Source organism: Vulpes vulpes, chromosome 8, assembly GCF_048418805.1.
Source record: "Vulpes vulpes isolate BD-2025 chromosome 8, VulVul3, whole genome shotgun sequence".
Taxonomy (NCBI): Eukaryota; Metazoa; Chordata; class Mammalia; order Carnivora; family Canidae; genus Vulpes; species Vulpes vulpes.
Window position 1 is genome coordinate 81,092,765 of NC_132787.1, and position 24,167 is coordinate 81,116,931.

The 24,167-nt window shown below is 40.0% G+C and overlaps 1 protein-coding gene across 2 annotated transcripts in view; it reads left to right on the forward strand.

The window, feature by feature from the left end:
- Positions 1 to 7,135: 7,135 nt before the first annotated feature.
- The window catches only part of HNRNPLL (heterogeneous nuclear ribonucleoprotein L like), a 39,794-nt gene continuing 22,762 nt past the window's right edge, over positions 7,136 to 24,167 (forward strand). For both annotated transcript variants that reach the window (XM_026018936.2, XM_026018937.2), the window contains exons 1-3: positions 7,136 to 7,610; positions 18,304 to 18,422; positions 23,815 to 24,052. In XM_026018936.2, the coding sequence (XP_025874721.1) occupies positions 7,413 to 7,610; positions 18,304 to 18,422; positions 23,815 to 24,052 (555 nt within the window). In that variant the 5' untranslated portion in view covers positions 7,136 to 7,412. The remainder of the gene's footprint in view (positions 7,611 to 18,303; positions 18,423 to 23,814; positions 24,053 to 24,167) is intronic.

The following is a 24,167-nucleotide window of genomic DNA, read 5'->3' on the forward strand; positions in this document are numbered from 1 at the left end:
TGGCTTAAACTAACTGGAATGAATTCTGTTCTCTGAAATTCAACTTTGATTCATATAGTCAGCTGTTTTCAGGACCATACATGTATTCACTGATTTATTTAGCCAGTATTTATTGAGGGTCTTCTCTGAACCAGTGTTTATATATATTACATATCCATATATAATTAAAAAATATATTCCTTTTTTCTTTAAAGACTTTATTTATATATTCATGAGAGAGAGAGAGAGAGAGAGAGGGAGAGAGGCAGAGACACAGGCAAAGGGAGAAGCAGGCTCCATGCAGGGTGCCCGACGTGGGACTTGATCCTGGGTCTCCAGGATCACACCCTGGGCTGAAGGCGGCGCTAAACCGCTGAGCCACCTGGGCTGCCCCAAAATTATATTCCTAAGAAAGTAGTCCCATCCAAATAGGACAGAAAAATTAAAAGTTCCAATGTCAAACTAATCCCCATAAATAACAGTTCATATGTCCTCATTGATATACTGGAAAGAAGATGGGAATTTAGAGACAAAAGATTAGTTTTTCTGAACATTGTCAAAAGGAGACAGTAAGGACTTGCTCTACTTCAATGTTTCTGTGAGAATCAAGTCAGGCAATGTATATTAAACTGCTTTGTACATAGTAAAGTTCTATGCAGTGCTATTTATTTATTTATAATTACTAATAATAGTAAATTTATCCTATGGACTTTTAATATAGGATGCTTATGATAGCACCTTTAAAAAAAACTTTTGTTTGCTTTATTCTCAATTCAGTGGAAATTCTGATGATCATGTAATGGCATTCTTTTTTTAAAGATTTATTTATTTGAGAGAAAGAGCAAAAATGGGAGGAGCAGCAGCAGAGCCAGAGGGAGAAGCAGGCTCCTCACTGAGCAGGGAGCAGGACGTGGGGCTTGATCCCAGAACTCTGGGATCATGACCTGGGCCAAAGGCAGACACTCAGCTAATTGAGCCACCCAGGTACCCCAATGTAATGGCATTCTTAGAGATAAGTCAGAGAGTGACTACTTTGTGAGAATTTTCACGTTTGAAAAATATTCACAATAAGAAATCTTTCAATAGATGTGCTTCATTTAATACAATTGGTTGACAAATTTAAATCATACACATTTTGGTATATCTAGTGTACAAAATATAGCTTAGTTGGCTGAAAAATGTAATTATATCTTTTAAATGATCTCATTTCAAATATGGGTGAGGAGCAAATCAAATTATGGATAAATCTTTGAGACATATACATATACCTAAGTTGCACAACTTACATGTTTTACGTGCTTCCTTTTCTTAAGCTAGGAGGAGAGCTTAACTCAGACCAACAAGTGTCTAGTCAGTGGCTGCCATGTACAATGTTGTAGGTGATGAGAACACAAAAAGATGAATAAGATACGGTCCTATGCTACAGTCCAGTCCAGCATATCCAAAGCAGCAGCCAGTTGTACATGTGGCTATTGGTTACTTAAAATGCAACTAGTAGGGAGATCCCTGGGTGGCTCAGAGGTTTGGCGCCTGCCTTTGGCCCAGGGCGCAATCCTGGAGCCCCGGGATCGAGTCCTGCATCGGGCTCCCGGCATGGAGCCTGCCTTTCCTTCTGCCTGTGTCTCTGCTTCTCTTTCTATGTCTATCATAAATAAATAAAATCTTTAAAAAAAAAAAAAGGTGACTAGTATGACTCAGAAATAGAATTTTACATTTTCTTTAATTACAACTAATTTAAATGTAAATAGCCATGTGTGACTAGTGGCCACTGCACTGGATAGCACAGGTCTAGCCAAACTCAATAGCTGATTTGTGGTTAGGCTGCATGGGCCAAACACTTTTGTCTTTTTTCTTTTTTTCTCCTTTTCTTTTCTTGTCTTAAAGATGATCTATTATTGATTTTCTGATCTTAGGGGTAGTGGTGGAGGAAAGTGCCACAATAATTTCAGGAAGTACATAGTATCAAGGGAAACGATTATACAATTCTGTTAAAAATCCATTCCATTTGATTCAAATGCCCCCTAACATATTCAGAATGCAAAGACAGGGATCCCTGGGTGGCGCAGCGGTTTGGCGCCTGCCTTTGGCCCAGGGCGCGATCCTGGAGACCCGGGATCGAATCCCACATCGGGCTCCCGGTGCATGGAGCCTGCTTCTCCCTCTGCCTGTGTCTCTGCCTCTCTCTCTCTCTCTCTCTCTGTGTGACTATCATAAATAAATAAAAAAAATTAAAAAAAAAAAAATGCAAAGACATTGCCAAGCCACGAAAGCTGAAGGCGGGAAAGGTAAATTAAAAAAAAGGGGGGGGGGGAATCCCTGGGTGGCTCAGTGGTTTAGCGCCTGCCTTTGGCCCAGGGCGCGATCCTGGAGTCCCACATCAGGCTCCCTGCATGGAGCCTGCTTCTCCTTCTGCCTGTGTCTCTGCCTCTCTCTCCTCCTATGTCTATCATGAATAAATAAAATCTTTAAAAAAAAAAAAAAAAAAAAGGTCTAAAAACCTAGTTTATGTGTTTAGTATTCCTTGTCATTTTTAGTGGTTGCAGCATCAAAGATCAGGAAAAACAATGAGTGAATTAGTAACTTTCTTACTAAGGAAACTTCCTTGATGGGGTGAAATGGGGTGTTTCCAAGAAGTTTTTATTTTTCTTAAGTTAAAAAAGACAGAAAAGAACCAAGAGCTCTACTTAACAAAAAGGCACTAAATACTGATTACTCCCAATTATTTCATGTTCTATACCATTGGGAATGATCCGTAGCACTTAGTACCATTTTGTTAAGTGTGAGCAACTAGTTAATCTTTATATTTTCATGTCGGTGAATTTACTTTGATAAATTCTATTTGCTCTCAACTGGGGATAGAAATGCTACGATTTTACTCTTCTTGCTTATTAAAAAAGTTTTAAAGATGTCTAAAGCACTCTCAATTCACAGGAGTTAGAGAGAAGTGGAAATAATTTAAGTATTATTCCTAAGACTAAGTGGCTATCACTGATCATAAGAATCTGAATTTTACCCATCATTATTTAGTATCTGAGCTAGTCCTCTAAAGTAAATCTATTTTATTTTTGCTGACTTATCACAATTTTTTTTTTAAAGAGGCAGAATAAGGTAGTAGTTCCAGCCCCAAAGCAGATGTGCATGATGATAGCGCCCAAAAGAGAATACCACTGTGGTTACACTTGACTACACAGCGAGCTAATAGTGTTCAAGCACTTCCTACAGGGTGCATCCACTTGGAACTGTGGCTTTTCACCATAACAAACCAAATGTAGATCAAATTAAAGGGGTTAGCTTGGATACAGGACACAGTGCCCTTTCTTGGGGGATCTCTGTCAAACACGGAAGTGATATCATCACAAACATACTTGGGATTTGACAGTTTCATAGGAACGAATTGATTTGTCTCTGTCTGGGCTTTGTTTGTGTTAAACAGGTCTTTTTTTTTTTTTTAAGTTTTTATTTATTTATTCATGGGAGACAGAGAGAGGCAGAGACACAGGTAGAGAGAGAAGCAGGCTCCATGCAGGGAGCCCGACATGGGACTCGATCCCGGGACTCCAGGATCACACTCTGAGCCAAAGGTAGATGCTCAACCGTTGAGCCACCCAGGCGTCCCTGTGTTAAACAGGTTTTTGTTGTTGTTGTTGTTGTTAAACAGGTCTTAATGAAAATATACCTCTATAGTTCCAATTCTTTGGAAATGTGGCTCACAAATAAGGTGTGCATAAGGGTTTTATTTGATTTTGAAAAAGCTGAGGCAGAAAACAAAGTTTTGTATATTCAGTCAAATAGTTGCAATATTGGAAATTGAGTTTGGGTATGAAAAGTTCATAGTTTGCATCGCCAGTTGTTCATATGATGTATCCATCAGAAAATAAAGATACTTCTCTATTGATTTCTGAGCCTTTTCTATAGAAATTAAATTTAAAAATGAACACTAAAACAGCTTTGTTTGTAATTTCTTATGGAAGCCAATTAAATTTCCTTATACTAATAAAAAATGATGAAAACTATAATCTATTCATCCCTTTCTAGAATTACTACTACATAAGCCCTGGTAGAAATTAGTGAATAAGTTAGTATCATGATAAGTGAGTATAAGATCTGTGTTTGTGGCAGTAAATTTAAAACAAATCATTCTTCTTGATGAGTACTGGATCTGGAATCAGATAGCTTGGGTTCTAATTCTTACTCTCTGGTTTGCTTGGTCTTTATGGCAGGTCTTCCTTAACCCTTCCTGGATTGTTCAATTGTAAAATGGGCAAAGTAATAATGCCTGTAAGAGGGCTTCTGTCAGAATTTGCTGACATGACCTGTACAGTGGCTAGCATAGTACCCAGCACACTGTGAATGGCTGTTATTACATGTGTCTTGTTTCCTTGACTTGACTGCAAGCTTTGAGAAGGCAGGGATGATTTCATATAGTTTTCTGGTCCCTTCATCACTTAGCACACTATCTTATAATTTTTTTTACAGATTTATTTACTTATTCATGATAGACATAGAGAGAGGCAGGAGGAGACACAGGAGGAGGAAGCAGCAGGCTCCATGCTGGGAGCCCAACGTGGGACTCGATCCAGGGACTTCAGGATCAAGACCCGGGCCAAAGGTAGGCGCTAAACAGCTGAGCCACCCAGGGATCCCCCACTATCTTATAGATTACAGTCAGTACCGAGATTTAAAACTAAATAGCAACTCAGGGTTAGATTATAAAGGACCTTGACTATCAGTTTCCCCAGGGCTTCTCTAGACCTGTCTCCCATTCTAGTAGAGCCTCTGAATCCACTTTGAGTTGTGGTAATGGTAGTTCATGGCTGTTTCTTATCCTAATCAAGAGCATCCAATCCAATCAAGCATTCAGACAATCAGCCAAAGGCCTGAGGCTAGATGTAGTGCAAAAGAAATTCCAGATGGTCAGGGCATTTAGGAGCTGTTACTGGGTTTCTTAGGCATTTCTGGCTCCTGGGAGGTGTGTAATTTATCTCATTTAAATTAAATCATGCAGAGTATAATTTATGCCCTCCTTCTTTAGCTCTTCTCATGGTAGAGTGATAAGCTAGCTAGCATTCTCCTTATCGAAGGACTTGTCGTCACTGAACAACTTATCAGCAATAAACTCACAGATAACCTGTGGTCAATGTACGGATCGATGTCAGACTTTCTATGTTTTACTTCTTCAGTTTTTTTTTTTTACTGAGCAGTTTGATGTGACCTATTCCAAAAAAGAACCAAGTTTCATGCTGGTACATATTCCTTCCCACCTTCTGTTAGTAAACACTGAGTATAGCAGCAAGGTTTCGCAAGGCTGGGTTTCCTTATGGATTGGTGTGAGACTTGAATTTTAACCTGGTATAATCTAGGAGTTGCAGGTAGGCTTTGAGAATATTTTCACTATCACTATAAAATATTTGGAAAGTTTGGATCCAGCCTTCCTTCTGGCTCTTTTCATTCTTCCCAATGCTCTGTCGGTAATATTTCCTCATGTGGCCAGCACTGCAGCTCCCTCTTTGGTATTTCTTTTGTCTACTTCCATTCTATCTTAATCTAAAAAATAAATTTCTAAGTTTTTTTTTTTAGTTCTGTCAGTGTACACTTGCAGCTGCACACAAATTTGATTATAAGCTCTACGGTGCTGTGAAAAGCTTGCATTCCCCCCCCCCCCCAAAAATGACAGGCAGTGTAAATTATAAAGTAAAAAATAGTGTGTGTTAAAGCACTACCAGCAATAAATAAAAATGGCTTTTTTTGAGGAAATAACTTTGGAAATGAGGGAGAACAAGGTGGGAGGAGGAAATTATCCACAAGGTTAGGAAAGGAAGAGCCACATTTAGAAGAGCATGGAAAGATAAAGACAATGGAAACACTTAAGGGTCTCTATCCCAGGCAACCCTCCGAGGGTTAAGTCACAGAGGGCAGTTAGGTTGGATTAGATTTGCTAGTTTCTCTCCCGACAGATACTGGACCTTTATTTCCCAAGGACCACTCACTCCGCATTGTTGAGTATCTAACTTATGCCAGGGATCTGCACAGCAGGTGAAAAAAAACAGCACAGTTCGTCTTCAAGCGTTTCTAGTCTTTAAAACAGAACACCCTAAGAGGTGAAGTATAAAGGGTCCTGCTGCAAAAAACAAATAAATAAATAAATAAATAAATAAAAATAAAAAAATAAAGAGAGAGAGAGAGAGAGAGAAAGCAGCAAGTAGAAGCTTGGAAGAGTCCTCGGGGCTCCTCCAAGGAAAGGAGTCCTGGCCCGAGGGAGAAACAGAATTTTCCTAAGTTTCTGTATCTTTCAAAAATAAACGATAACGTTGAAACAGATTCATCAGCCCGAGAGCAAAGGGTTGGGATGAAGGATGACCTATCGCACGGAAGATTCAGGCACGGCAGTCCCCCCTAAGTGTCAGGAAAGAGAGGCCTAGATGACAAACGCTGTAACGGGTCGCACTGACGTCCACCTGCGCCTTGCTAAATGTAGACTGCTGATCTCGAAATATCTAGTGAGGGGCGGGGAGAGGGTGCACCCACTCGCATCCGATTTTGCACACAACGGAGAGGGGGAGAGAAGCCTCCTTTCATGGTTCCAAAACCCCTCTCCTCCCGTCGGCCTCTGTAGTTTTTAAGGGCTGTGCGAGCTCTCTCTGCAGGGAGTTTAGAGGTTTTCCCCACCCTCTTGTCAAGAGAATAAGAGCATTTAAATTAGCGGGAGGGCGGTTAACACCCGCAGCCCCGGCTCCCCTGCACGCCTCGAGGCCCGCTGGGGTTCCCTCTACGCCCGGCGTCGGCGCGAGACAGAATCCAGCAGCGCTAACGGCCGCCGCGCAGCAACGGCTCCCGGGCAGCGCGCGGCGAGCGTTGCGCGCTCGGGACTCGCAGGCCAGCGGCGAGTTGGCCCGGCGCAGGGAGGAGGGCGGGCCGAGCCGTGGGCGGCTCTTGACGAACAGTCCTTACGGCCAATTGGAAGCCCGGTCGACTTTTCCGCCTGCCAATAGGGAGCGGGGCCCAGGCCGGGGGGCGCTTCCCGCGGGCTGCGGCTGGATTCGATCCTGCGCGGCGGCCGCGAGGGCGGGGGCGGAGGCTCGGCCTGGGCGGCGGGGAGCGGATTAGGGGAGGAGGGAAGACCGGAAGCCACGGCCGCGTCCCCATCCTTAGATTCGCTCCCCGGGGCTGGAAGCAGAGACGGAGGAGGAGGGAGAGGCTGAATGTGGGCTCCGTAATAAAGGGGAGCGGCCGCTCCGGAGCCTCCTCCTGGGGCGCCCCCCCGCCCCCCGCATCCCGCCCGCCCTCGGCGCCCGCCCGGCTCCCGCGGCCCGGCCGGCAGCGCGGACCTTCGCTCGAGAGGCTCGGCCAGTGGCGGGGACCGGCCGGCGGCGTCCGAGGCCCGCGCCCCGCCGCCACCCCCACCCGCTCGCCCGCCGGTCCCTCCGGCCGCCGCCATGTCCTCCTCCTCCTCCTCTCCCAGGGAGACCTACGAGGAGGACCGCGAGTACGAGAGCCAGGCCAAGCGCCTCAAGACCGAGGAAGGGGAGATCGACTACTCGGCCGAAGAGGGCGAGAACCGCCGGGAAGCGACGCCCCGAGGCGGGGGCGATGGCGGCGGCGGCGGCGGCGCCGGCCGGAGCTTCTCTCAGCCGGTAACAAAGCGCGGCGCCCCGTCCGCGGTGCCTGGCGGCTCCCGGGGAAGCAGGGCCGGGCGGCGGGGCCCTCCGCGCGCCCGGGGCCCCCTCCCTGCTGCTGCTGCGCGGGGCCGGCCGGGATTAGCCTGTCTGCCCTACCTGTTTCGCGCATCCCGACCGCGAACCCGGCTCCGGCCTGGCCGCAGGCCCCGCGCGCGCGCGCTCGTCCGCCGGCCCTGAACTCGGGGAGGGGGGCCGGGCGGGGCGCCGGGGCGGGGGCGCCGGGGCGGCGTTGCTTCCGCGCCCGGGGGGGCTCCCGAGCGCCGCTCGAGCGCCGCTTGCTCTTTGTTAGTTCAACTCCGCCGGCGGGCGGGCGTCGGCACGACCCTCGGTCCCCGCCTCCTGCCGCGGAGCCCGCAGCATCCGCGCGCCGCGCTCGGCCGCAGGACGGTTTGCGTGGGTTCCGCCGGGGTCCCTCTCCGCCTGGGGCCCGAGCACAGTCACCCACTGACAGGTCGCGCCCCGGCGCTCGCACCCCAGTTCCGGAGGTTTAATTTCAAAATTTTCACTCTTGGCAGGCATGGCGCGCGCGTGCATGCTTTTTTCCTACCCAGTTGCAGGATTCTTAGTACAGATTTTAGCCCTTCTCTCCAAAAAAAAAAAAAAGTGTTGGTAAGGTCTTAACACCGCCCTTGTTTTTAAGTAAAATCTTAAAATCGCCTTAGTTCTTCATTGGCCGTTTGCTCGTTGCACATTTGCCCCACGAAAGGAGGAACAGAACTGTGACTGCCTTAAACACACATTCCTGCATTCTTGTTGCTCTTGTTAGCTGGAGGCAGAAGGAATGTGAACAGTCGCCTGGTCCACAGCTAGTAGTAGTAACTCGGCTTCAGTTGCAAGACTTTAAGGAAACAAAGCAAAGCAAGTTGTCGCCCTTTTTTGGGTGTCCTTAAGGGGTCTTAATAGCCTAGGTGTCCTTCAAACATTTAACACAATTGTGATTTTCTTTTTTGAAAGGAAACTTTACCTGAAGTTTAAAAAAATTGTGCACACATATTCTACTTAGGATGTTTTCACTTTTTATAAGAGGCGAATTATATAAGTCTTTAGTAATAGTTTGAATTTTTACGTAAAAAATTCTGGTCAAGTAGTCCGTGTTAGAGTTTCCAAATGCCAAACAGGTTTCAACACGTTAGAAAAAAAGGAACTTTTTCTTCTTCTAAATAAATGTTTCCTCCTGGCTAAATAATAGCTTTTGATTTTTGTGCCTAGGTATTTGGAATATTCAGAATGTAACTTGAACATGCGAATAAAAGAAATGCATGTTTTCTTAAAGTTTCAGTTCAAAGACCATTCCACTGTGGAATTGAAACAGGAATATTGTAACTGATATTTTAGATGGATCTCATGGATCACTGTATTTCTTTTGCCAAAAGTCAAGTTTTTTGCATAGCAGCATGAAATATCTCCCTTCAGTGTCTTGGAAAGATACTTTAATCTGTTTATGAAAAAATTTTTTTTGAAAAATTGATTAAACATTAGGGCAATAGTATTATTTTGGATGTTGGTAAGAAAATAATATATAATTAACATATCCAAAGTGAATTGTATCTGGCAGTGGAAATAGCACTGGGCAAGGCTTGAGGAGTCAGAAGTCTTAGCTAGCATACAATCTATGTGCCTTTGGGAAAGTCAGTTAACTACTACTCTTGAATTTGCTTTGTCTGTAAAATATAAAAAGTTGAATCTTTCCATACGTGATGTTGTAGTTCAGTGATTAATGTAATGCTGCTTTTAAATTACCCAGGCAGGAACTAACATATGCAGATTAAGTTAAAAATTCTAATTTTTATCTTACAGTTTTGTTTCTTAGGGGAGAGTGAATTGCTTTTATTCAACTGTAGAATCCAATACTGTACTGTGAAATCTAATGAAGGCTTATTTTTCCTGTCTTTAAACTTTTTTATTCGTGTAATTTTTGGTACTATTTTGAAATTATTGCAACTGTGGAAACCTGTACATAATAAAATTTTATTAGGATAGACATTCCCTAGATAGAAGTTTAATGTCTAGTGCGTCAGCAGCCAGAAATATGATAATTCATCTAACTGAAATGGGTTTGGCTCAACCTCCAGCCATAGAAGAAATAAATACCTGGTGGTCAAACTGTTAAAAACAGTAAACGTAGATTAGATACAATAATAATCAAGCTTTTCCACTTCAGTTGGAGGTTTGTAAGATGCAAAGACTTCAAAGATTTATATTATTTTGCTTTGGATAATTAAGTTTCCATGAGTGCTTTAAACCTATTAGGTTTAAAGACGACCGTATTTTAGAAAAGCAGTGATGGGGCTCCTGGGTGGCTCAGTGAATGTCTGACTCTTGATCTCGGCTCAGGTCCTAATCTTAGGGTTGTGAGATCAAGGAGTCTCCCCTCAAGCTCTGTGCTTGGAGTCTGCTTGTCCCTCTCCCTCTGCTCCTCCCCTCTCACGTGTGCTCTCTCTCAAATCTTTAAAAAGAAAGAAAAGGAGTATTTTTATAAATATTTATAATTTAAAGATGAATTGATCATTGTGAATGATCATGTTGTTTTAAGGTGTATAGACAAATGAGTTAGGAAAAGAAGAAATGAATTTGGATATGAGAAATAAGACCCTTTAGATTTATGGCTTCTTGTACTTAATTTGAAGATCAAAAATTCCTAGAGTGTTTCATATCCACTTGACTGCATTGTTGCACAAAGCTGGATTATGGAGGTTTGTGCTATGTATTATACAATTACTTTATTCTTGTAGAGTGAGTAGTCTTAAATTTAGCAGTCATGACCTTCAAGATCATATTAATGGTACATTTCTGTATCTGCTTTATTTTATTTTTTTAAAAGATTGTTTATTTGAGAGAGAGTATAAGAGAGAGAAAGCAGAATATGAGGGGATAGGCAGAGAGAGAGGCAGGAGCAGACTCCCTGCTGAGCAGGGAGCCTGATGTGGGGGCTCAAATCCTAGGACCCCGGACCATGACCTAAGCCAAAGATAGATGCCCAACCAACTGAGCCACCCAGGCACCCCTGTATCTGCCTTTTTTTTTTTTTTTAAGATTTATTTATTCGTGAGAGGCACAGAGAGAGAGAGAGGCAGAGGGAGAAGCAGGCTCCCTACAGGGAGCCTCATGTGGGACTCGATTCCGGATCCAGAGATCACACTCTGAGCCAAAGGCAGATGCTCAACCGCTGAGCCACCCAAGCATTCATATCTGCTTATTTTTTAAAAAGCAGTTTGACTTACAAATATTAGGACTTTACTTGGCAAAACCAGTTGAGGAATTAAATTGGGAGGTTACATAGAAAAGATCTTTTATAAAAGACTGGTATCAAAAAACATTTATAGAGTGCTAATTCATTTTGGAGGCTTTTAAATTTTTCATTCACTGTATTGTGCCGGTGAGTAAACAGGCAAATCAGATTGTTAAAGTGGTTTGTTTGCTGATGTGAGAATTTATTTCTCAACTTTTTAATAAATAGACTTACAAGATGGCAAAATGCCAAGATAAAAATGTAGATCCTAAGATTTTCTAGTGATATATATCATATAGAGAATCTAGTTTGAATTTATGATACACTACTATACTTTAAGGATCTGAATTTCAAAGATGCATAGGAATATTATGATGGCTTGTTGGATGAATGTGGGATGGGAGATGAGATGAGGTCACTTTGTTAGCTTAGCTCCCACAGGAAAAGTTTAGAGGCTGACAGTGAGCATGGTAACTATACCCTGGGCAATAAAAAAGTTAAAGGATGTGTGCCCTGGAGGGAAGTGCCAAAGTCTTGAGGCTTCTATAGTGTTCCCTGTCTCCTTTAGCTAAGCTGCTGTAGTAGCGTGAGGATTTTCTGGCCTGATATTAGGAAAGAAGTGAAAAGTAGTAGATTTTACTATTTTTTTTTTTTTAAGATTTTATTTATTCATGAGAGACACACAGAGGCAGAGACATAGAGAGAGAAGCAGGCTCCCGGAGGAGGGGAGCACCATGTGGGACTCTGATCCCAGGACTCCAGGACCACACCCTGAGCTGGAGGCAGATGCTCAATTGCTGAGCCACCCAGGCGTCCCTGCTATCTTTTGGTTTTAACAAGTGACTATATTTCATCATGTTAGTACATAACAGTGAAAAGAGCTGTTAATAGAGCCATAAGCCCAACCAAGGCAGTTGTCTTGGATCTGCTACCAACATGCTTTGTGACTTAACCTCTCTGGAACTCAACTATCACATGGGGAGGTTGGATTAGATGATCACTGTGATCTCTTAATTCATCAAAAAACAATACTTGAGCACCTTTTGTGAGCTAGATGCTATTCTCACTGATGGGGATATAAGAAAAAAATTACATATCTAAAAATCTGTGATTCTACATCTTTAGTACTTTTTTTTTTTTTTTTTTGCCTCTATGAAATTGGATACAACTTTCAAAGCTTGCAGTTGCAGCCACAGCAACAGTTCAGGTGAGCTTAAGCAAAACAAAAAGTTGGCAGATGTGGGGAATTTTACTGGCCCATGTCACTGGAAAGCCAAGTTGTGGTGGTGGTTTCAGGCATGGCTAGATCTAGGGATTTAGGTGATATCATTGTGACTTGATTCTGTGTGCTTTATATCTTCTGTGTAGTTATAAAGCTAGACTTACATTCTTAACGCTAGCAAATAGAGAACACTCTCTTCCTCAGTGTCCATATGTATCCCTTCTGATCAACACTTTTTATCTTTGTTCTCCCTGCAGCTAATCACTGGGCTACCTCAGAAATCGGGCAGGCATGATTGTGTGATTGAGAACACTGGTGGAAGAACAGAGTTCCAAGTGTGTGCGTGTGTGTATGTGTTTAACTAGAAGAAGGGGACGGGGCTCTAGGTAGGCAACCCAAATAATTTCTACTACACGAGCAAAACGAAGATTTTTTTAAAAAGTCATTTGAGTCATATGGCTGTTCTTTTTAATCATAGCTCTGTTATGTGATCAAATGTACCTAAAAACTTTAGATAAGAAAATTAAAGGGTTTCCCATATTTTGGATCTGCTGTATTTCTTTAAAAAAAAGAAAAGAAAGGGGCCCCTCAGCTCAGTCAGTTAAGTGTTTAACTCTTGATTTTGGCTCAGGTCATCATCTCAGGGTGGTGGGCTCCTGCAGCCCTCTTAAGATTCCCTATACTGACCTGCCCTTCCCCCCACTTCACTTCCTCTCTCTAAAAAAAAAAAAAAGAAGAAGAAGAAAAAAGAAGTAAAGAGGTGTGATTTGTTTAGTAAGAAAAATTATGTAGTTAACTCTAAGCATAGTGTGAATTAAAAAATATTTGCAGCTGCCCCTTAAAACCCCTTTGACCTTCGTTTGTATGAAGTATCCAAAGTAAAAGGAATATAAATATCTATTGTGTGTGTTTTTTTAATGTTGATAAATTCTAATTCATCCAGAGAATGATTACCAGCATGGGAAAGACATTTGAAATCACGTTATAAGAGAATTGACAGAAGAATCTGGAGCTGTGTAGCCTGAAGGGTATATTTAGGTGTAATTTGAACAATCATTACAAATATTTGGAAGGTTGTCATGTAGAAAAGGGAAATGTAGATAAGGGTAGGGGGTGCCATTTAATATTTCTTGAACCCTTGTTAAATAACTGTATCAGGGTAGGGGGTGCCATTTAATATTTCTTGAACCCTTGTTAAATAACTATATCTTGCAACTGTGCTAGACATTTTATATTTGTTGTCCCCTTTATTGTAATCTTATGTGATCAGAGTTATTTTTTTTTTTAGTAGTGAAACTGAAGCTCAAAAAGTTAATTAGTCTAAGATCACTGAGCCAGTGAATGTCCAAAGATTCAGACGCTGGTCTGACTTCAAAGGTCATTTTGGATACGAAACTATGGAGAGACAGATTTGGATGCATATTATGAAGAATTTTCTAAAAATTTAATGGATTGTCTCATGAGTAGTATGTTTCCTGTCATTGGAGGTGTGTAAGGAGAAGCTAGATAATCTCTTGGCAGTGGTTCTGTGTCTGGTGTTGGGGACTGAATTATTGAATTTGAGGTTGCTCTTTTTTTTAATCCTCTAATTATATAAGAGGGCAGAAGAGGGTTGTTCAGTTGCTGTTTAGCATTTCTTGTGTTGTTAAGCATGTGTTGTGCATGAAGATGTTGGGAAAACAAAGCCTAATAAGGATGTTGTGCCTGGCCTTTACTGGTTTATAATTGTTGCTTTACTATGTGAAGAGACGTTATGGGCCCTTCCTAGTCCTCTCAGGTAGAAGCTTCATCTATACTCGCCTGAGCTTCCCTTCTCTTCAATAGAGCATGGTCTTCAATCAGCAGTAGTCAAAATTAGCACTTAAAGTTGGTATTATTAGAGTTGGTCCTTGAGATAGCCTTCACGGGACTGGGAGTTTGGAATGGTTATGACTAGACTGGTCTGTAGCCTGCAAAGGGGAAAATAATGCCTCCATTATAGTTGACAAAGTTTGGCTAAAGAAGGGATAGCGTGATTAAAAAAGACAAAAGGTATATGTGAAGTGCAGCAATGGCTTCATTTGCTGAGTGCTACTTGGATTACTGTTTTTAGTCTGATAAGTAATCGACAAATAGATCAGGAGGGAATCTAGATAACTAAATATTTGAAATGGAAAGACTGGACTTCTGTATGAGAAAGGTTTTAAAAAAAACTGAACTGGAGAAGACATGATCAAAGTGTAAATACATGGATAGGGTAAATAATATTTATTTACCAATTTAGAAATTAGATTCATAGTATGATGCTTTAAAGAGGTAATTTTAGGGTAAGTAAAAGAAGTTGTACAGATGATTTCAGATTTCTTATCACCAGTGTATAGCATAGCTAGAGATAAGAAAATACTGATTTGAGAAAAGTTTTAGGGGGCGCCAGGGTGGGCTCAGTAGGTTAAGCAACTGACTCTTGATTTTGGCTTGGTTCATGATCTCAGGGTTGTGAGACTGAGTCCCACATCCGGCTCTGCTGCGCTGAGTGTGGAGCCTACTTAAGATTTTGCCCCTCCTTCCCCTGCTTGCTGCACATATGCTCACACACCTGTGCGCGCTCTCTCTCTCTTTAAAAAAAAAAACCCCAAAACAAAAAACAACAAAAGGGGGGCGTGTGAAAATATTGTTTGAAAAGATGTCACTAATATATTGGTTTTATATTTGGAAACAATCCCAGGGTTTTTTTTTTTTTTCCTTTTTTTTATTTAAACAAAGGATGAAAAAATTTGAAGTTCAAGAAAAGAGATCTAAAGATTGGAGAACTATCAAGGTAGATAAACTCATGAATGGAAGATTCATTAGTGGGGATAAGAGAAATGCAAGGGGGATATGATATATTTTCTGCCTTGAAGTTGAGATAATTGTATCTTCCCCCTAAGTATGTTTAATAGCATTAAAAAATACTATTTTTTAAAAATGTTTTTTTTAATAGCCTTTGCCAAATCTTTTTTTAAAGATTTTTATTTATTCATGAGAGACAGAGAGAGAGAGAGAGGCAGAGACATAGGCAGAGGGAGAAGCAGGCGCCATGCAGGGAGCCTGATGGGGGACTCCATCTTGAGACTCCAGGATCATATCCTGGGTGGAAGGTAGATGCTCAACCACTGAGTCACCCAGGCGTCCCTATTTAATTGCTTCCAGCTTCAGAAGAATGACTTAAGTCTTGAATTGTTCCATTTAGAAAACAAATTAAATAATAATATATTAACAGCAGTTATTTTTGAGGGATTTTAAAAAATTGGTCCTATAATCCACTTCTTTGTGAGAAGATCAATTTGCAAATAGTCATATTTTTTACCATTATATTCAAGGTAGTGGTTATCCATGATGGGAAGGGAGGTAGGAGAATATTCAAATGATTGGTAGTGTTTTTTTGTTTTTTTTTGTTTTTTTTGATTGGTAGTGTTTTATTTGTTCAACTGGGTGGTGAATTAATGACTACATTGTTCTTCATACCTTATTGTAGACCTTAAATATTATATAATAAAATAATTTTCCAGTTTTTTATTATGTGAAATAATCCAATTACATATGCCCTTTACCTAGTTCTTAACATTTTGCCATTTGAGATTTTATCTCTGTACATGTATATCCATATTCATATACATTTTTCCCCCTAAACTGTGAAAGTAAGTTGCACACATCATGACAATCCATCCCTAAATATATCCCAGCTTTCCTAAGAATAAGGATATTCTTTTCACATCAACATTACCATTATCATAATGGTACCTAAGACAATAAATAGTTGTTACATAATATAATATCCTATCTGTATTTAAATTTCTCCAATTGTCCTTAAAATATCTTTCATAGCAGTTTTTATCTGTTATAAAATGAAGACTAAGGTATTACCTTTGATTGTTGTCTCTCTTTAGTCTTAATCTAAGATCTTCCACTATTTTTTCGTGCTAACTTTTTGAAGAGCCTTGGCCAGTGTAGTTTTCCTTTGCACATTTACCTTCGCCAACTGATTTTTAAGGACCGAGATGACTGTCTTATTTCTTGAAGTTTACTGTTGCATTATTTTTAGAGTAAAACTTGTTAACTTAAACTTTAAATATATGTATGATTTAGAGCTTTTTTTCTGAATTGTTGTCCAGTTATATTTAGTAGCTTATTGATGTTAAGGTACATTTGGTTATTGAACTTTACTTAGGCAGAGTCTCATTTAAGGTTGTTAATAGAGTGTTTGGTTGCATAGTATACAATCAGAATGATTCCTTTCAAACTTAGTGGTGTATAATGAATATCTACTTAACCATAGAAAAGACTCAGCATAAGCAATTCAAATGAAATTCCAAGTTATTAGTATTTGGAGAGGACTGAATTTATGTTGAATTTGACAATAGTGTAAGAGAGTGGGATCCCTGGGTGGCGCAGTGGTTTGGCGCCTGCCTTTGGCCCAGGGCGCGATCCCGGAGACCCGGGATCGAATCCCACATCGGGCTCCGGTGCATGGAGCCTGCTTCTCCCTCTGCCTATGTCTCTGCCTCTCTCTCTCTGTCTCTCTGTGACTATCATAAATAAATTTTAAAAAAATTAAAAAAAAATAGTGTGAGAGAGTAGTCCCATGGTTAATTTATATATTTAAATCAGCTCTTTAAACCATTATGTAACTTTTTTATTGGCAGGGCACTAGACTGTTATATTTTTCTAACAGTCTTTATAGTAAAGAGAAATTGGTGAATCTTTTAAACTAGCCATAAAGAGATTTAGTTTTCTTAACATGATTCTTAAGTTTTAAAGGTAAAACATTTGTGCTTTTAGGTTAGTCTGTAAGAGAAAAAAGCTTTTTATTTAATAGATTTTTTTTCTGTGTGTATGGATCATATATGGAAGTCATTTCTGAAGTGATGTAAGAGAGATGCCCAGTGCTAGTTGTTAATACAGATTTTTGTCTTAATAGTACTTGACTAAGCAGGTGAGAAAGCTATTTTCATTTACAAAGTAATTCTTTTTTTTTTTTTTTTTAAAGATTTATTTATTCATGAGAATGCACAGAGAGGAGAGAGAGAGAGGCAGAGACACAGGCAGAGGGAGAAGCAGGCTTCATGCAGGGAGCCTGACGTGGGACTCCATCCAGGGTCTCCAGGATCACACCCTGGGCTGCAGGCGGTGCTAAACCGCTGAGACACCGGGGCTTATATATAGTCCATTTACTTACATTTAAAACTGTCTGCTGGGTGTACTCCAAGACATACAGTACTCTAGAAGCCCTGGGAGGCTTGCATTTTTGAGTGATACTTGTTTGTCAATAGAGAGGTATCTTGTATAAATGTGATTGTACTGCTTAAGTAAGTAACTTCAAATTATAGTGGGACTAGGTAACCAATTAAGAACAAAAGAGGATATAAATAAAGTTTATAATCTTTATATATATATATATATATATTTTTTTTTTTATTCATTTATGATAGTCACAGAGAGAGAGAGAGAGAGAGAGAGAGAGAGGCAGAGACATAGGCAGAGGGAGAAGCAGGCTCCATGCACCGGGAGCCCGATGTGGGATTCGATCCCGGGTCTCCAGGATGGCGCCCTGGGCCAAAGGCAGGCGCCAAACCGCTGCGCCACCCAGGGATCCCTATAATCTTTATATTAAAGAAACATTTAAAATTAAAATATTTTGTTCATTTGGACTACTTGAGATTTTGATTTTATGGACGTGAAACTATAAAATTATGAGTATAACATATAATTCCAGTCATAGCATACTCCGTATCTGCTAAAAATTTTTTGGAAATTGAAGTTGAAATAAGTTATTATGTTGTACTTATTAGAGAATCCTACCTTTTAAGAAATCAAAATTTTCATGCCAAACATTTAATTGATGATTTTATTCTTAGGTCCTTTTGCTAACTTGTGAATGCAGTTTGGTTTGGATTTTTTTTTAATGTTTGCTTTTTAATGCAGAATTGAATTTACTAAAATGCAATTTAGACTTTTAAAGTTTTTAACTAGGGGTGCATGGGTGGCTCAGTTGGTTAAGTGCCTGCCTTTGGCTCCTGGTGGTGCTGGGGGATCCTGGGGGATCCTGTTCAACAAGGAGCCTGCTACTCCTTCTCCTTTGGCCCCTGCTCTTGTGTGTGTAGTGCTCTCTTTCTCTCAAATAAATAAATAAGATCTTTTAAAAATGAAGTTTTTAACTAGAAATTATTTTCTCTTGCTAGGAGGCAGGTGGAAGTCATCATAAAGTTTCTGTTTCACCTGTTGTCCATGTTCGAGGACTCTGTGAATCTGTGGTGGAAGCAGACCTTGTGGAGGCTCTGGAGAAATTTGGGACAATATGGTAAGGCTCATAGGGACTTTGTGCAGATTGAAAACAGTATGGTAAAACAAGCCTTGCTTGCTTGCTACAATCCTTGATGTTTAACCATAATTTATATTAAGTTTGCCTGTGAGTGTATTTCTTTAGAACCCTTTGAGCCTCTTATTTTTAACCTTCTGGGATGATGCATGGATACATTTTTGTGGATCCATGCTTGCCTCTCACTCCGCAACCAGGTGTTGTATGTAAAATAGATTATGGCATCTTTCATCTGATTTTCAAATGAGTCCATGATTTCTTGTTAAACACTGCTTTAATGTTTAAACGAGTTGATTACACTCTTCATCTTTAGAGTTTTAAGTAGTGGTACTTAAAAACTGATTTTTTGTTGTTATTTATTTTGGAATTTTTAAGAATTAATTGGCAAGTAAAAGTGGGTAGGTTAAGGGTAGGCATTATTTGCTTAGGTGTGTTGCTATGAGTTCTTAAGCAGATCATGAGCTGTCAGTGTTTTATCCTAGTTTTATTTTTGTGTTTTGTATTCACTCAGGGTCCTCTTTTCTCTTCCCACAGCTGGTGTGTGCTTAAGAATATTGACTTAAGTGAAAACATAATCAGAAAAGTGAATCTGTTGCCAAAAATAGACACTCAAAAATTCTTTCTAAATTATTTTTGGACTATGCCGGGCTGTTGTTCTCTTCTTAGTATGGATAGTCTAGAGTTGATTTTATTATTTTTTCCTTGGTGAATATGTTTGGAGTTTTGGTTATAGGCCTTAGAAACACAGACTAACTCAAAATACAGAAACAGCAGAGAAGTTTCAGTGTATTTGCAGAGATAAATTGGTTGCTTGATTGCTTCCATCTTATAAAACTTGATGTGGAGTTCTGAGTATTGAATGCATGTATAAATAAATGGTGAGAGATTGATCAGACATGTCCAACGGAAAGGAATCATTGCTTCAAAGGAGTAGGAGTAGTGTTAGGTGACACCTTCTATCATGGTATCTTTTTTATTAATTTTTTTGATGACCATGTTATAAAGAGGTGGATGACTTGGCAAACCTGTTATCTTCAACTTATGTACCTCAGAAACTACAGTTATGTATTGTTTATTCTTGGAGGTACAAATTGGCAATCCACAGGGGCAGAATAAAGCCCATTTCTTAAAGTGTCATTAAGATGACTATCACTTCTTAGTCATTTTAAGTGGATATTGGAAATAAATTTGTCTGGAGCTTTATATATTGAAGCAAACCCCTTAGACCTTACTTAGACTTGCATGTTTGCTCTAGACTAACCCTATGGATTGCATTGTCGCATGGAGTTAGAAAGAGATGGTTATTTCTGGGCTTATTTTTTCTTCTATTCTTTTATATTGGGCTTTTAAAGTTATTTCCTTAAAGTGAAGAAATACCGAAGCAATGTCAGAAAACAAGCTGATGAGCAAATACTGGTGGAAACTTTAGAGAAATAATAACTGTACTGATATTTTGATGTTAATTATGACCATGACCTGAATGTTGGGCCTTAAAGAAATAAGACTATTTGTTGAAGTTGGTGAGTTATTTGAATCCCTTTTGAGTGGCCTCTCTATTTTTAGCCTGTGTACTTTTTGATACTTAGTCCATGATAAAGTGTTTTATATATGAATGTAATTCAGTTAATTTGCATTCTGCCTTCAGGATTGGTAGTTTTGTGGGTAAAAAGTTGCAAAATAATTGGAAAAATTAGTGTATAATTAAAAGTTTAATTGGGATAAATATGTGTGATAGGAGTTTTATTTATATGCAATGATCTTGAATAAGAGATGGCAGCTGTTAAAGCTGAAAGAACCTTGAATAGCCTCCAGTGAGGAGTAGGTATTTTGCTTCAAATGTTGCATTTATAGAATCTTTTCTCTGTTTATTTCTTTAGTGGTGTGTCTGGGATTATAAGATTATATAGAAGCTGCACATATTAAAAGGATGTGTCACTAAGTTCAACACATAGTAAGTTTATGCCTAAAAACTAGATGTGTAGGAAAGAAGTTTAGGAGAAACTATAAGATGTTGAGAATGGTTGTGTCAGTATAATAAAATTCTGTTTTTGTCTTTATTCTTTAGTGTATTCATGTGTAGGATCAAAATAATATTTAAAAATCTATACTGGGGATCCCTGGGTGGCGCAGCGGTTTGGCGCCTGCCTTTGGCCCAGGGTGCGATCTTGGAGACCCGGGATCGAATCCCACGTCGGGCTCCCGGTGCATGGAGCCTGCTTCTCCCTCTGCCTGTGTCTCTGCCTCTCTCTCTCTCTGTGTGACTATCATAAATAAATAAAAATTAAAAAAAATTAAAAAAAAAATCTATACTGAGGGGCAGACTGGGTGGATCAGCGGTTTGGCACAGCCTGCAGCCTGGGGTGTGATCCTGGAGACCCAAAATCGAGTCCCGCGTTGGGCTCCCTGTGTGAAGCCTGCTTCTCTCTCTGCCTGTGTCTCTGCCTCTCTCTCTGTGGGTCTCTCATGGATAAATAAATAAAATCTTTTTTTTTTTTAAAGCATTTATTATTTTTTTATTTATTTAAGATAGTCACAGAGAGAGAGAGAGAGAGGCAGAGGGAGAAGCAGGCTCCATGCACCGGGAGCCCGACGCGGGACTCGATCCCGGGCCTCCAGGATCGCTCCCTGGACCAAAGGCAGGCGCTAAACCGCTGTGCCACACAGGGATCCCAATAAATAAAATCTTAAAAAAAAAATCTATACTGAGTCTCTCTTTCTCCCTTTCCCCCTTCCATTAAAGGAGAGGATGCTATGTATAATTAGCTATGTTGGTTTAAAATTTTAAAACAAAACTTTTGGGACCTAATTTGTATAATAAATCTTTTGCTTCTGTTTTTATTTAAAAATTAGTAAATGTGTTTTGAGTTATAAGTTGAAAGCACTGACCCCCCTACCATGTCCTTAGGCCTTTTACTTTTCTATTTTCTTTGTTCTTCCAATCTTCCTCATATTAATGCTTTTAAAGGTTTCTTACAAATTACATGCCCAATACTTTAGGTGCGTTCTAAAAATATCTGCAATATTCTAATTTCTTCTTCTTTATCTCCACATGATGCCACTTCTTAACTTTTTTTTTTTTTAAGATTTATTTATTCATGAGAGACCTAGAGAGGCAGAGACACAGGCAGAGGGAGAAGTAGGCTCCCTGCAGATAGCCCAGTGGTGGGACTTGGGACTCAGGACTCATTCCGGATCCTGGGATCAGGCCCTGAGCCAAAGGCAGATGCTCAACCACTGAGCCACCCAGGCATCCTGCCACTTCTTAACTTTTAAATCTCTAGCTCACTTAGTTTAGTTACAGAGGGCAGTTTTACTATGACTATGTCTAAAATAGGCCAATAAAGAATTTATTTTTGAACTTTTATAATTTCCTGTGCTAAAGAATAAAAAGGCATTATTATTTTTTTTAAGATTTTATTTATTCATGAGAGACACAGAGAGAGAATCAGGACATACGCAGAGGGAGAAGCAGGCTCTCCACAGGGAGCCCAATATGGGACTTAGTCCCAGGAACCCAGGATCATGACCTGAGCCAAAGGCAGACGCTCAACTACTAAGCCACCCAGGCGTCCATAAAAGGGCATTATTAACATATTTACTTGGTAATACCATTTATTCAACCAACTTTTTTTGTTTTTTGTGAGAGGAGAATGTTTAGTCTTTAATTTCTTTAGTGTAGTCCTGATTCCAGGGTTTTCTGTTTTTTGTATGCAACACTTGAGAACTTCAGCCAGAAGTTTCTAAAAGGAATGTTTCCCTCCTGGGATTTATATTTTGCATTCATGATTGGTAAATCTTTAATTCAAAGTCTATTATTTCGGGCAGCCCCGGTGGCGCAGTGGTTTAGCGCCGCCTGCAGCCTAGGGCGTGATCCTGGAGACCCTGGATGAGTCCCACGTCAGGCTCTCTGCATGGAGCCTGCTTCTCCCTCTGCCTGTGTCTCTGCCTCTCTCTCTCTCTTTCTCTGTCTCTATGAATAAATAAATAATCTTTAAAAAAAAAGTCTATTATTTCTGTATTGTTTAATTTGAAACAGTGTGTGTGGGGAGAGCTAGCAAGCTTCATAGACCAGCAAATATTGATTGAATGCCTGTTAATGTGTCTGCTCTGTTTCTAAATTCCCAAGGATTTGAAGATGAATGAAGCAAGGCAAGCAGTTTGTATGCAGTAACATAATCTTGACAACAATCCTTCCAAGTTTTATAAATGAGGAAGCTGAAAATCATAAGAAATTACATAATTTGCCAGGCCACAAAATAAACCATTTGCCAGTTTCTAAAGGATAGCAGTAGGTCTGGATGCTTGATTGAGAAGCAGTGCTGTCACTGAGTACCCGACCTGATATTTTTTTTTCCTGCAGCCTTCTGTTATTATAAAACCATAATTGTATTTTAAATATTTTTAAGGTGTTCGTTCCTGTGAATAGAGGGCATGTAATCCCTCTGGTGTAATCCACGTGCTTTGATTTCTTTGTTCCCTTCTTCCCTTCATTGCTTTATTTTTCATTTGGTGTACTAAAATATGTTCCTTCCCAAGAGTATACAGTGAAATGTAAATAATATCACCCTCTTGCTCATAGGCAACCGCAGTTACCATAATCTAGTGAGTATCTTTTCATGGATTAATTTTTTTTTTTTTTTTAAGATTTCATTCATTCATGAGAGACAGAGAGAGAGAGAGGCAGAGACACAGGCAGAGGGAGACGCAGGCTCCATGCAGGGAGCCCAATGTGGGACTCAATCCCAGGACTCCAGGATCACTCCCTGAGCTTAAGGCAGATGCTCAACCACTGAGCCACCCAGGCATCCTAGATTCTTTAATATTTAAAAATATTTTGGAGATCATTTATTTGTATGAAATTTGGTTGGTTTGGAGTTGCTTCCATGTATCTTTTGGTTCCCTTGTTTTTAGTAAGATAAATGAAAGTATATAGTCATTTCTTAATTATTAGTGTGAGCACTTATTTATTTAGAAAATTCAATAGGGGTAGTTTCTGTTGTTAGGGGTCCCATCTGCTACTCTACAGTTTTATTCCTATTGGTTTCTGTATCTCTCTATTTTCTAATACTGCTTTGGCAGCCTGAAGAATAAAATGGGGCGGTGTCATTAATGACTGATAACAGACTTGTGCTTGAGAAGGGCAAAAGATGGACAACCTTTCAGTCATAGGAGGATAAGCTTTCAAATATGAATCATCTGCCTGGTGTACCACAATTTATTTGGATGATTTAATAATTGATGAAAACTGGATATAGTAAAGAATACTAATCTGTATTATTTCACACATTTTTATTAAAGTCTACTTTTTCTTGATTGAGAATAACAGTAACTGAATTTATTATATTTGGATATTCCTTCCCAATCTGCCTTTCAGCTATGTTATGATGATGCCATTTAAACGGCAGGCTCTAGTGGAGTTTGAAAACATAGATAGTGCCAAAGAATGTGTGACATTTGCTGCGGATGAACCTGTGTACATTGCTGGTCAACAGGCTTTTTTCAACTATTCTACAAGCAAAAGGATCACTCGGCCTGGAAATACTGATGATCCATCAGGAGGCAACAAAGTTCTTCTGCTATCAATTCAGAATCCTCTTTATCCAATTACAGTGGTATGTATTTTAGGATAATAAGCTAAATTAAAAATGATTTTGAAAATTGCTTCTGGAGTGACTTACAGTTTTCTTCACTGCCTTCTAGATATTTAAAAATAGTGTTTTTAAAAGG